Source organism: Solanum pennellii, chromosome 9 (assembly GCF_001406875.1).
Source record: "Solanum pennellii chromosome 9, SPENNV200".
NCBI lineage: Eukaryota > Viridiplantae > Streptophyta > Magnoliopsida > Solanales > Solanaceae > Solanum > Solanum pennellii.
The window spans coordinates 83752929-83766503 of NC_028645.1; the positions used below are offsets into that span (position 1 = coordinate 83752929).

Here is a 13575-nt window from a genome sequence, read left to right on the forward strand (position 1 = left end):
ATAGTATTGAGTTTTTATAAGTTATTTAATCGATTTTCATTAATGAGTTTTAAGTCTTCCGCATTATATTTTGTTATTTATGGTTGAAATGTTGGGGATTAGATTGGTTGGTTCGCTCACATAGTAGGATAAGTGTGGGTGCCAGTCGCGGCCCGTTTTGGGTCGTGACATATAATTCGCTGGCTCTTTTTCAGATTTGTATAATTTCACTGGCAGCCCAGTTGTATAAATTGTTGATAATCTCTCGTTTGTATAAATCGCTGGCTCCTCGTCAGATTTGTATAATTTCGCTGGCAAACCATTTGTATAAATTGTTGGCAGTCTCTCGTTTGTATAAATTATTGACAACCTCTCAATTCAATTTATGTGTTTGTATATATGTATAAAATTTGAATTTGTATACAACTGAATCGAAATAAAATATTTGTATATCAAATATCGCTCGCTCTTTGGTTTATACAATCATAAATTATACATTACATTTCGTATAATATGTGTTTGTATAAAGCGAGAAAAAGAGAAAGACAAAAAGAACTGAATAGGAGAATATTTGTATTGTATAAGTATAAAGTGTATAAAACGAAGATACACATATTTGCATGTGTTTATACATTTTTCTCTCACTTTATTCAAACAAAAACACAATTTATAAGTTATAATAAATAATAATAATAATAATAACAATAAAAATAATGTAAAATTCATATACCAAAAAAAACATTATTCACTTATTTATGATAATATTTGATTACACCCTCGACTAAAATAAATGGAATTAAAGCATTAAAAAAAATCGTACAATTATTAGCTAGTTTTAACTTTTTTATTTGTTTTTTATAACTTTGTGGCACTTAATAAAATATATTTTGTTTATTTATTTTAAAAATATATGCAGATTAAAAATTCATTTAATTATTTTATAAATTAAAATAAATTGAACTAATAAATAATTCACATAACATTTTTTTTACTAATATGCGAATATCAAATAACTTTTTTTTAAAAAAATTAGAAATAATTTATTTTTTATTGGTCGGCAGCGCGTGGGGTCACGCATATGGAAAATAAGAAATTAATTAGTAGTAGTAGGTGGTGCGTGGGTCCTACAACGTGAAAATTGAGATTTGTTTTTGAGCTTTGGATTTTGCGGCATCCTCTGTTGTAATATTTGTCTGCACGCATTTTCTTTTTGTTTTTTCCTATAATGTTCGATCATTATATTTAATTTTTAACGTTTGAATAAAATTTAAATTACGCATAATAAGTCACTAAAAATTATTTAAAAAAGAGCAAACATATTTAAAATGTTAAGAAAATATAGTAATATAATAGATTTCATATTTCAAACGATAAAAATATCCCGCGCATGAAGTTCGTAAAAACATTAACATTTAAAAATATATATTTTTCAATAATAAATAGTAACATTAAATATTATTTTTAAAAATGTATTGCGTCTTATATTTATCCGTTTTAGAGTAAAGATAATAAACTATATGGTTAATTAAGTATTGAAAGTTTTGATTGTATCCTAGCGAAAACGTGAACAAATATATTTCCTTCTCTAAAACTATATTGAATAATTAAATTTATCAACTTAATCAACAAGCATATACATCAATTACTAACAAAATTGGAATTTAACTCAATCAACAAGCATGTACACTAATTACTAACAAAATCAAAATATAAAACGTGAATATTATAATAATTGAAATACCTTTCCAAAGTTAAATATATCTTCATAAGTAAAAAATAATAGTGCAATAGTCATTTAATTTCAAAACTTTAATAGATGACTTTGAGCTCAACAATTAGTGGTTATATTCAGTATAATTTTTTTTCCTATGATTTAATTACCATTGGAGTCTCTAACAACACAACAAATTCCTCTATTATTGTCTTTATGATTAAAAGTTCTGTTTATATCAATAAGTGGAGTGATGAGATTTTTAATAAGTAATTTCTTTTCTTTATAATATCGTCTTTGTTAAATAAAATATTATATGACAAAATTAAATTATACAATAATCTATAAAATGAAACAAACTTTCTCTAATCTCCTTCCCTCTTTGTATTAATACATCGTGTATTGTCATTACAATGACTTTTTTTCCAATCTTCTTTAAAAAATAATGAAAATTTGATACCTCACCAAATAAAAACCATATCATCAGTAAGAATCTATTTGAATTGATTATCTTATAAATTAAAAGTTATAAGTTACTTTTTTAACATATTAAGCAAATCTTAATTTCTTATGATATTTATGAGCGTGTATAAATTATGTATACACCATATATTCATGTATACATAAACGTGCTGTATCATTATTATCAAAGTTAAAAGGACTTCAAAAATAACTTAGTACTTCTTAAAACATGCACAGTAATGGCAGAAAAAAATAGTGTATAAATAACTTTTAACTTCAGTAAAAGAAGAAGCATATTGCGTGAAATTTTTTTTTTTAAAAATATATATCAAAATAACAATTTTTTTTTAAACTATCGTGCATGAGATGACTCAACAATTTTTTTGGCATGTACTTATATTATTCATCGACTTTATAATGATAAATAAATAGTAAATGTTACAATAACTATAATATCTTTATAGAGTTCATTATCAATGTAACATATTTGAATTTAATCGAATAAACAAGAAAAAATGTCATAAAGTTACAATAATGAAACCGGTTTCATCTCTTATTTTCCCTCCCATACAAATACACAATACAAAATAACGAACTTTTAAGATATCTTTCAACGAACATTTCACGTTAAAAACGTGCACACAATTTTTTCTTTCTTCTCAAATTATACTACATTAGAAAAATCTCGAACCTTTTCAACATGCACCTTCATTCATCATCATAGATTGACAAATAAGTGTAAATATTACAATAACGATAATATTTTTATAAAATTAATTTTAGTCCCAATATAGAAAAAATTGATATATAAGAGCCGAATCCAATTTTTTATAAATAACTTTAGATTTCATAACAAGGTATACGATAATCATTTAATTTTTATCTTCAATTCTTTCATTTGCTGTCTTAATTGTGAAAATTTTTGTCCATGACAAATTGAAAAATTTCTTTTTTTATTTTATAATTCTTAATAAAAAATTATTTGACTCCTAAGAGTATGAAACCATATTTCTAAAAAAAAAAAATAGTTTCATTATTATGTGAATCTACAAAATTGAAACATGACACCTTCTTCCCCCTCCGTATAAATACGCCGTGCATCTCAGTTGCGGCGGGAAACGCCACTCTCCCTTAATCCGCCGTTCTATCGAACCCTAGAAACCCAAATTCCAGTGCCAATTCAGTTAAAAATCTATCCTTTTTGACGGAATCAAAGAGAAAAATCAAATTAATTTGGTTTTGTGCATCTTTTTGCTCAATTATGGCTTTTCCGTTAACTGATTCAACTCTTTCGCCCAATGATGATACGAATGCTAAGCAGTTGTTGGAAGAGGAGGAACGAAATCAACAGGTGGATGGAGAGGATGACGATCGAGAGAGAGTTACTCCTTTGAGATATGTCCCATTGTGCGATGTGTACTCCGCTACTTCCCCTTACGTGGGCGCTAGTGGGTCGAAAAAAGTTAAAGCTGCTCGCAAAATCCTCCCACATTTGGAGACCGACGATCACCACAAGCATTCGCAAACACATCACATTTCTTCAATGTCTGGAAGGGAACTCCCTATTATTCACTGCTACACTCGCCGTCGCAAAAGGAAACGACACGAACCTTCTTTTTACGACTCGTTAATCTCTCGATCGGTGAAATTAGCTAATGGTGACAGAGAAAGTGGGGTTGATGACGGTGAAGGAAATGAAGTGGGTGTGAAATTTAAAGAGAATCAGAGGAGAAAGGAGCGTTATTCAAACCCATTTTCTCCGCAGATGAAATTAGAGAATTTCTCCTATGGAAATAGAGAAGACGAGGGAAGAGACCATGAAATGTTTTTAAATAATAAGCAGAAGCGAAAAGTGGGCAATTCGAACCAAGTTCCTCACCCGAAAAAATTAGCCAATATCTTCAATGGAAACATAGAAGATGAGAGTGAAGACAAGGAGAAGCCTATAAAGAGTAGGGATAAGCAGAATAGGAATGTCGGAGATTTAAAGCTGGTTTCTCACTCTGTCAGATTAGCCAATTCTTCCAAGGGAAACAGAGTAGACGAGGGGGAAACTGAGGACGGAGAAGAGGAAGTAATTATAAAGAATAAGGAGAAGGTGGAAAATTTAGAAGTAGTGGATTTTTGCACCGAGAGTGAGCGGGATGACCATGGAGAATATGATGGAGCAGTGGTTGTGAAACATATTATGAAGAAGGAGAAGAAGAGGAGTAAGGTGGTTAATTCAGAGCTGGAAAAAAATTTGGGGGTAGAAGCTAATGTAATTAGTCTGTTGGATGAGTCTTGTTCGAGAGGAACTCGAAATAGTGCTGGTAAAAATAAAATCGACACCAATCATGGTAGCAATTCCAAAGATTTTAACTTAACGGGCAACATGAAGGAACAAAAAGAACATTGTATTTTGGGGAATAGCTTGAATAAAAAATGCTTAGGGTCAATTCGGACAAAGAAATGGGTTTGGTACTTTTTTTTTCCCTGCTCAATTTTGTGTTTTATATATGTGCGCTGTCATGAATAGAAGTGTTTTTTTATGTGTACTACAGGCTGAGTTTTGAAGGAGTTGATCCCAAGAAATTTATTGGACTACAATGTAAGGTGTGAATTGATCAAACTTGGAATAATTAGAATTTACTATTGTTATTATCAGTTCAAACAACTAACTGAGGAGTCTTATTTCATAGGCGTATTGGCCATTAGATGCTGTTTGGTACACTGGTCGTATAACTGGGTACAACTCAGAGACTGGACGACATCATGTAATTGATTTTCTGGTTCCTTTTTATATAAATTATGTTTGATCTTTTGATGGTCGAGTGTATGAAACATGTTCCGTGTTCGAGTCCATTGCAGGTGAAATATGTAGATGGGGATGAAGAAGATCTGCTCTTATCAAATGAAAGGATCAAGTTTTCTGTTACACTTGAGGAAATGAATCGTCTGAAGTTGAGACCCCGCGATACGAGTCCTGAAACTGATGTAATCGGTGTTGATGAAATGATTGTATTAGCTGCTAGTTTGGCTGATTGTGAAGCTCTTGAGCCCGGAGATATTATATGGGCCAAGCTGACTGGTAAATTATGGCTTCCCTTTTCTACTTCTGACTATCGATCAGGTCTGATTTGTAACTTTATCACATCCACTCGTGGTTATACACAAATTAGATAGCAGCCTGAGCTCTCAAAGAAGAATTAATAACAAAGATAAAATCTTTTTATCAACTCAATTATGCATGATCTTTTACTTCCTGGGACATAATGGGAGATCAAAATCTCTCAAATGTAGCAACTATCTATTTTTTCATTGATTTTCTTTGTCAATACAGGTCATGCCATGTGGCCTGCCATTGTTTTAGATGAATCTCGTGCTGGCAGGTGTAAAGGTCTAAACAAAGTTTCAGGGGAAAAATCAGTTCTTGTGCAGTTTTTTGGCACGCATGATTTTGCTAGGTGTGTTAATTGGAAGTTTGTTGTGGATCTAATTGGAGTTCTATTTACCATTTAAGCAGCAGTATGCTCAGCTTTTCCTTGTGCGCTTATGAAACTTTATTATTGGATTTCAGGGTCAAGTTAAAGCAAGTTATCTCTTTCTTAAGAGGGCTTCTTTCTTCCTTTCACCTCAAGTGCAAAAAGCCAAAATTTATTCAAAGTTTGGAGGAAGCAAAAATGTGAGCCTTGTCGATCTGAATTCAATTTTAGTAGTTTTCCCTCTTTCAGGCCCTTTGCTAGATTTTGTTGATCTTTCCCATTTTCTGACTGTCAATACTTGAATTGGGGAAAAACTTGTAGAAATAATTGTCTCAATAAATAAACTGTATTCCTTTCCAGTGAGAGCTTTGATGATTATAACTGTGGTAGCACTGGTTGTATTTTTTGCATTGTTGATCCTATTTTTTGATGACCATAGTGTCTCGTGTCCAGGCTAGCTTTTGTGCACCTCGACTAATTCCATGGGATACCTCCACCTCCCCAGCAACAAGTATGAGGTAACTTTGTCCACTAGGGCTGCCAATGCTAGGATAGATTGGAAGAATCACCTAGTGTTTGTTTTCTCTGCTAGGATTTTAACATGAGACCTCATGGCTCCGAACCACTTCATTAACCACTAGTCCACACCCTTGGGTGCCATTTTTTGATCCTTCTTTCTCACACACATTGAACTTTATGGGCCCAGTATACACTATTCAACATGATCTTAGATCTTAAGGTATCTATTTGGTATATGGATAGTATTATTCTTTAAATAAAGTGAAGCCAAATAATTGAATTTGTTTCTCGCAGAATAGTTAGGTGTGAGTATAAGATTTTGGTCTTAGTTCAACCTTGATCTAAGCTCAACATAGCAATCCAAAAGAATAAACAAACAAACAACATACCCAGCATAAACCGACATATGGGGTCTGGAGAGGGTAGGATATACACAACCTTACCCCTACTTTTGTAGGATAGAGAGACTGTTTCGAATAGATCCGTGACTCAAGACCTCAACATAGCAACCCACTTGTACCAATTTTCAGATGTTTGTGTTATATAATTTCCTTCTGTCCATAAGAATGTATTAGAATTCCAGTCAAAACATTGTGATCATGTGCATTTTACTTGGAAAAACAAAATGTAATAGCACCTACATCTTTTGGTGTTCTATTCTGGATTGCGTAAAAAATTAGGATTCCCAAGGCCCAGTGTCATACATTTCTGATGTCTATGATGGTTTACTGAAATCAGCCCCTGGTTCACTGAAGTGGCAGTTTGTGGTAGGGTAGCTTGCTGCTATATCAATTTGCTGCAGGCCTTTGGCCTTTTTGGTTCTTCAACTTTGGACTGCTGCTCTTTGATAAACCAGGCAGTGCAACTGCTTGCACCTTACGGATTTTGTCTTTAACAATTCTTTGTAAAAAAATTATTTGACCTTAAAATTACACCCTCCGAGCATCCCTATTTGTTCAGTACCCTGGGAAGAAAAATTCTTTCCTGTTTGTTAAACACATTATTATTCGTTTCCATCTCCTTAAGTTCTCATGCGAAGTTGAGATGTTACACCCATTCAGACCCAAAATCTACTCTAGAATCATTACTTTCCTCAGCTTATGGAGTTCAAGGGTTTCTTTTGTCCTTCATGAAACATGCTGCCTTATAAATCAAAGTTGTGATTGAAGTTTAGAGATTTGTTCTGCCTTTTCCTTTCTTCTGGTTGCAAAGAAGTTTCCTTTTACCTTCCCATCTGAGGCACAAACACTAGGTGCTTTCTTCCCATTCGTTCAAGCTCTGATTAACAATGTTACCCAGTCCTTCTGCTGGTGGGGATAACAAGTAGCTCCTGGAATTAGTCAAGCTGGCTCGTACACCACAGTTAGTTTTTGATCAAGAAGTCCCTTTTCCCTGTATCCTGGTTGCTATGTTTGTTCTGATTTCATATTCTCAACTTTCTTGATCAGGTATCTCTCTGAACAAAAGCTCTCAGAGGGGATGCTGTGGTTGCAGAATAGTATTAATGCAGATAATAATAATGAAAACGAAGAAAATGAAGGCAGTTCTGATTCAGAGGATGAGGGGTTGAGGAAAAAGCTTGAAGAAGTCAGAAGTTGCCCACTTGAATTGGGGGACTTGAAAATAGTTAGCCTTGGTATTTTCTTTCTTCAAATCTAAGCTAAATACTGATTAGAGAGCAAAAAGAATGCAATAATATTCTATTGAAACACCAAAGTGCTGTGGTCTTCATTTTTTTTTCTGTTTTGACGAGTAACATTCCCTATTGTCATAACTTAGGTTGATGCTCTCTGCTCACTTAATCAATAACTGTGATATATCAATTCTTCAATGTGCGAATGTCTTATTTAGGAAAAATAGTAGAAGATTCGGAGCTCTTTCGAGATGAGGAATTTATCTGGCCAGAAGGTTATACTGCTGTGAGGAAGTTGCCATCAGTAACAGGTGACTGTTTTCCATTTCTGCTGTGCCTTTGGTTGAATTTAGTGGTATAAAATTGATCATTTCTTCTACTCCTTAATTGAGCCAGATCCCAGTGTACGTGTATCATATAAGATGGAGGTACTGAGAGATCCTGATTTCAGGACACGACCTTTATTTAGAGTTACATCGGATAGTCGAGAACAGGTATTCTGCAATTTTATGATGTCAAGTAAAGTTTTTATTTTTCTGTATTCTGCAATTTGATGATGTCGAATCAAGTTCTTATTTCTCTCTTTAATTACTTCAGTTGCTCACCTGTATGCTATATACTCCTTTCATTATAATTCAGTTTTTGAATGCTGTATAGTTCTGTGGTCTCTTATCTGACTGAGACACTGACTATATTATCTCATGTCTAATATTATAGCTCACTTATGGTAGATACAGATCAGATTGTAGATTTGATAGGAAGTTTGTAATTGACACTTTTTATTGGTGGCCAGAATGCCCTTAATGCTGAAGAATACAACCTTACCAGTTTTAAAAAAAAGTTAAATATTATAGCTAACTTTTAAAATAGTGGGTTCCTTGTTCAGATTGTGGATATCCTTTCATGAAAAACTTCTGCTCCATAGCTTTTGAGAGGAACTGTTCTTTTTCACTTTTTGCTGAGAAATATTGTGTTAAACAAACTACTGCTTGTGATCTTTAAGCATTGGACAAAAGTTATCCTTGGATGTAATAAAGAACTAATTGAGCTATTGAAGCTCATTAAGGTTTTCAGTTAGATGGAAATGACACTGTACTGTTCTCTCTTATGAGATAGATGGATACCCAAAGGTTAAAAGGGTAAATCAAAACTACTTATAAAAGAAAGGGTAATTAAGAAACCAAACTGAAGTTTTCAAGGTTGTCATAAAAGTAGATAAATTGCATTGAACTATGATATGCTCATTTTCTTTTTGATAAGGTTAACTGTATATTCACACCAAAAGACCCATCAGGTAAAAACTGATGGGGTGGGATTTACTAACCCAGGGGTATCATCAAGATCAAAAACTACACACGAGACTTGATAATTGTCCTATGAAATCGACTAAACTATCTATCTCTCCCACTATATCCTCTTTACACCAAAAATACAAAAGCTAAGGCTCCTCATCTTGGTATTCTGGAAACTGCTGGCTATTCCATCATGACATCTTTCATTTCTCTCTTCATAATGTCCACCAAATGCATGCTGAAATGCTCCTCCACCAGTCTTCTTGTGGCCCTCTTCTCACCACTCCTTCCCAATTTTTCAGCAAATCAAAGGAGGTTCTGGGCATCACCCAATTTATGCCTAGTATACAAAAGAACATGTTCCACAAATTTGCAGCTGTCCGGCAGTGCAAGAACAAGTGGCTATTTATCTGCCTTTTTCTCACACATCGAACACCTTAAGCAAAATAGGGTCAAGCACACTCTAAGATGAAATAAATGAATGCACATAAGCTGGCTCGGATCGCCATGGTGATAAAAAAATGGTTAAGGTGAAGGACTACACGATGGAGGATAAGACCAAATGGGTTGCAACAACAACAGCATACAAGTGGAATCCCATAAGTGACTAGCGAGTGTAGAATGTATGCAAGCCTTACCCTGACTTTTGTGTGGCAGAGAGAGATCCTCAACTCAGAAGAGAAAACAAGAAAAGGAAACAATTGGAAAAGAAGGAAGAGAGGAAAAAAGAACAGGAAGAATGCATGCATGGAGAAAATATATGACGACATATATAGCAGATATAGAGCAAAGAAGATTGTAAAACACATCACAAAATAATAAGTTATGCTAATCCTAAACAATACTACTATTATGAAGAACTGTAGAGGAGGCTGGTCTCCTTCATATCCTACCTAAAGTGTGACATTATTCTACCTACTAACCTTATATCTCAACCTTCAGCATTTATGTTGCCTATCCCACATAAGACAAGATGAGTTACATTCCATTAAAATGTCAACTACGGATCTCAAGCACTTTGAGATTTCATAGGAATATCTGGAGAAGAGCATGAGTTATTACTTTGTGTTCTATATAGATATTTTTGATGAACGCTTAAAACTGTACTTTGTTTACCCTAATCCATATGGAGTAATAAATTCATTTATTTGGTTTGTACACATCTCATACGCAAAACGTTTCTATATCTAATCAAAGATATGACTCTCTACAAGTAAGACATTTTTATCTCACAGAGGCTTAAAAGTTAAAACCATATTTTTTGGGTAAGGGAAAACAATTTTCTTGACGATGGGAAGAAAAACTCATGTTTACAAGTGATATATCAAAAGATAGAGAATTCACAAAGAATATGATTCTCCGTGAAAGACACCCCAAAATTTACACAAACTAGATTCTCACTAGTGCATCAATAAGAAATAATAGACAAGAACATATTACCTCAAACATAAAACTAGTAATCACTGCATTTCATGCGGTTATAAACACAGATAAATGAATTTTAAAAGTTCTCTTTATAATTTTAATTCTATAAATTGTGATATATTATATTTTTTTTTGGGTTGGCTCTAACATTTCTCATATAATTTGTTTCACAAAAGAAAAATCTTGAAAGAAAATATTGATATTAAGACTACATCAATATTATACATAGTAACTTTACATATACAATCACTAGGTGATGAAGTTTTTTTTGTTTTTGTTGTATAAGTAACAAATATCAACAATAAAGATACATTTGGCAATATTTTGTTGATTATAAATTGTGAAAGCCTTTTTCTTGGATAAATTAGTTAATGTTTAAATCCCCTTATACATTTCTATAGCCCATGTGTTGTTGTTCTTCTTCAATGAATCATCATCAATAATTTACAACAAGACCGTTCATTTACTTTTCGATTACTAAAAGGAAAAAAAAGGAAATTTTACTCACTTTAGTCAAATTCATTTATAACCTAAGATTATAAAAACAATCTTATAATGGATAAACTTTGATCAAAATGTCTATATTTTGAGTTATTATCAAGTAGAAAATTATATCTCTAGATAAACAACTTTTTTGATGCATACTTTTTAAAAGTTTTTTAATAAGAAAATTTTAGCATTCAAGTTAGGTTTACTTCCATCATTTTTTTTGAAAAATTTTCTGAAGAGGGAATGAGGAGGATTAAAAGTCAAGAAACATTATTTTCTAGTAAAGGATCTTTAAATAAGAGAAAGTAAGAAAGGACAAATTCAATTTGAAATCTTATAACAAAATGCTGGGATTAAAGTGGAAAAAGATAAATTTATTTTTTGATGCCAGAGATATGTCGCATCATCTTACCAACCTTATTCATATATACACAACATTCATACATATATTGATCTTTGTATCTTTCAATTTTCTATTAGTTATTTTAGATGAAAGAGAATTACAAATTATGCCATCAATGAGGAACAATAATGGGAGGAGGTTTAAAAAGTGAAAAAAGAAAATTAAGACACAAATTCAAATGTTTCATATTAGTTAAATAAGGAAAGGAGAACTGTGTACACTCTTTTTTGTTTTGTATACATTCGACACATTTCCATCTTTCCTTTTTTTCTCTACTTTCCTTCTCTTTATTATTAATAATCATAAAAAAAGCTCATTTTTCGTTAACAAATAAAGATAGAGATGTAGTAGGTCTTTAAAAAAGTGAGATAATTACATTTTGATCAGATGGAAAAAATTGAGCACCTCGACAACATCCCCACACATGAAATAAGACATTTCTAAATTAAAGTTATCCCGTTAAGGATTTATCTCCCAAATTTACTTTTAAGTTTTATAGGATGAAGAGAAGGAATATTAACAAGGCAATTCGCGAAATTGGGAAGAAATTTGAGAAAAGAAGAAGTGGAAGAAAATGGAATTTGGTTTGAAATTTAAAAGAAAGGAAATGGGCGGCGTTGTAGTGATATATGGAACCCCTTTCCGAAAGATTATAAATGGTACCTAATAATGAGGAAAGAGATAAATATTAAAAATTATATTAGGTGAAATTTAAGAAAACAAATTTAGAACTATAGGAAATTAGATAAATAGATGGAAGTTAATGCAAAAATCTAGTAAATTAGATAATAGCAACCCTAGCCTAGGATAGTGCCTTCTCATAGGGCCGAAGTCCTGTTATATAGATATATAGATTTTTCTCTACCCTTTCAAAAGCTTCTTTATCTTTCTTTCCTGATGTCTAGCTTAACAATGCCTTCTTGACATTGTTGGCATCACCCATTGCAAGCCAATTACCTAGAGATTTTCCACCTTTAGTGAGATATTATTCGACAATGTAAAGGTGATGATCCATTGTGCATCCACACTCTTACAAATAAAATACCAAATAAGATATGTAATCCTCAAATTCTTAATTTTCGAAATCATTGTCCTTGTTGGCAACCAACTTAAGAAACACACCTTTCTTGGAACCTTGGAGTCCAAATCGGTGGATAGGGAAAGGCCGACTCTTATGTAATTAAGAATTCTAGTTGTCATACTAGGAATTTATTTATGGAGCAATCAAAGTCTTGAAATTCAGTATTAGACTACTTCCTAGTATTAAAGGTTTCTTCTGACTCTTAAGTTTTGTTGGATCTCTTTCATGTAAAATCTGAACTACCCGTCGTAGTGTAGCCAATCTAGCATTGTATTCTGTAGATGTGTGAAACTTATAAAACAAAATATGTTAGGAGATGAATCTCAATATGCATATACTCTACCTTAAGAAGTAATGCTACTACTAAACTCTTTACCACCACTTCAAAACATTGCTCCACAGTTTGCTCGCGAAGGGAAGTGTGATATTTTAGTCCTCCAACCCCCTCTCCATAATCTATGTTGCTCGGACTCCCCGAATATATTGTTGCACCCATGTCTGATCCTCCAAAAGTCACTACTTTTGAAGGATCTGTCATTCACGCCGTCAAATTTTTTGAAGAGTTCGAGCAACGTAGACCACAATCCCATATCTTTCTTTTATCACCTAGATCTTGATGCTCTATTTAAATCGAAATCCTTTTTCTTGATGGGGTCTTGTTAATAACCCATAGATCTTTCACTTTCACACTATCCAACTCTTTGGGGTCGTAATAGTCTCCCATGAACCAACTGCAACTTCTTGGCACTTTATATCGACTTCTACAAATAGTTTCTTTGAAGTCTTTTAATTTTCATTAAACAAATAGCTGGTACTTGTAACCTAAAGTATGTGGCAATTGACAATAGTGCTCTTAAGTCTTGATTAGTACTCCATTTCTCCTTTTGATTAGTAGTATATTGTCTATTGCTGCAAGATACAAGTAAATAGTTTTTTACAATTTCCATAAGTTCTCAGGTTCAGATCCCAGTGGAGGAAAAAAACACTACGCGAGTGCTTTTCACAACACCTGTCAGTCTGATGTATTTCTTGTTGTAAGACTATGAACAAGACAACTTATTCTTGCAAAACATCTGAGGCCTTTTTGGTTAATTTATATGGCAGCCTCTTCAGGTTT

General features: G+C 32.8%; 1 protein-coding gene across 4 annotated transcripts in view; it reads left to right on the forward strand.

The window, feature by feature from the left end:
• Positions 1-3220: 3220 nt before the first annotated feature.
• The window catches only part of LOC107031443 (histone-lysine N-methyltransferase ATX2-like), a 36553-nt gene continuing 26198 nt past the window's right edge, over positions 3221-13575 (forward strand). For 3 of the 4 annotated variants that reach the window (XR_001458208.2, XR_001458209.2, XM_015232827.2), the window contains exons 1-9: positions 3222-4612; positions 4696-4747; positions 4834-4908; positions 5003-5222; positions 5475-5598; positions 5712-5816; positions 7584-7771; positions 7987-8079; positions 8165-8262. Coding sequence is in view for 2 of the 4 variants with exons in the window: in XM_015232827.2 (XP_015088313.1) it covers positions 3414-4612; positions 4696-4747; positions 4834-4908; positions 5003-5222; positions 5475-5598; positions 5712-5816; positions 7584-7771; positions 7987-8079; positions 8165-8262 (2154 nt within the window). In the remaining 2 variants the exon portion in view is untranslated. Of the gene's footprint in view, positions 4613-4695; positions 4748-4833; positions 4909-5002; positions 5223-5474; positions 5599-5711; positions 5817-7583; positions 7772-7986; positions 8080-8164; positions 8263-13575 lie in introns of all 4 variants that reach the window. The other variant, XM_027919654.1, reaches the window with a different exon arrangement.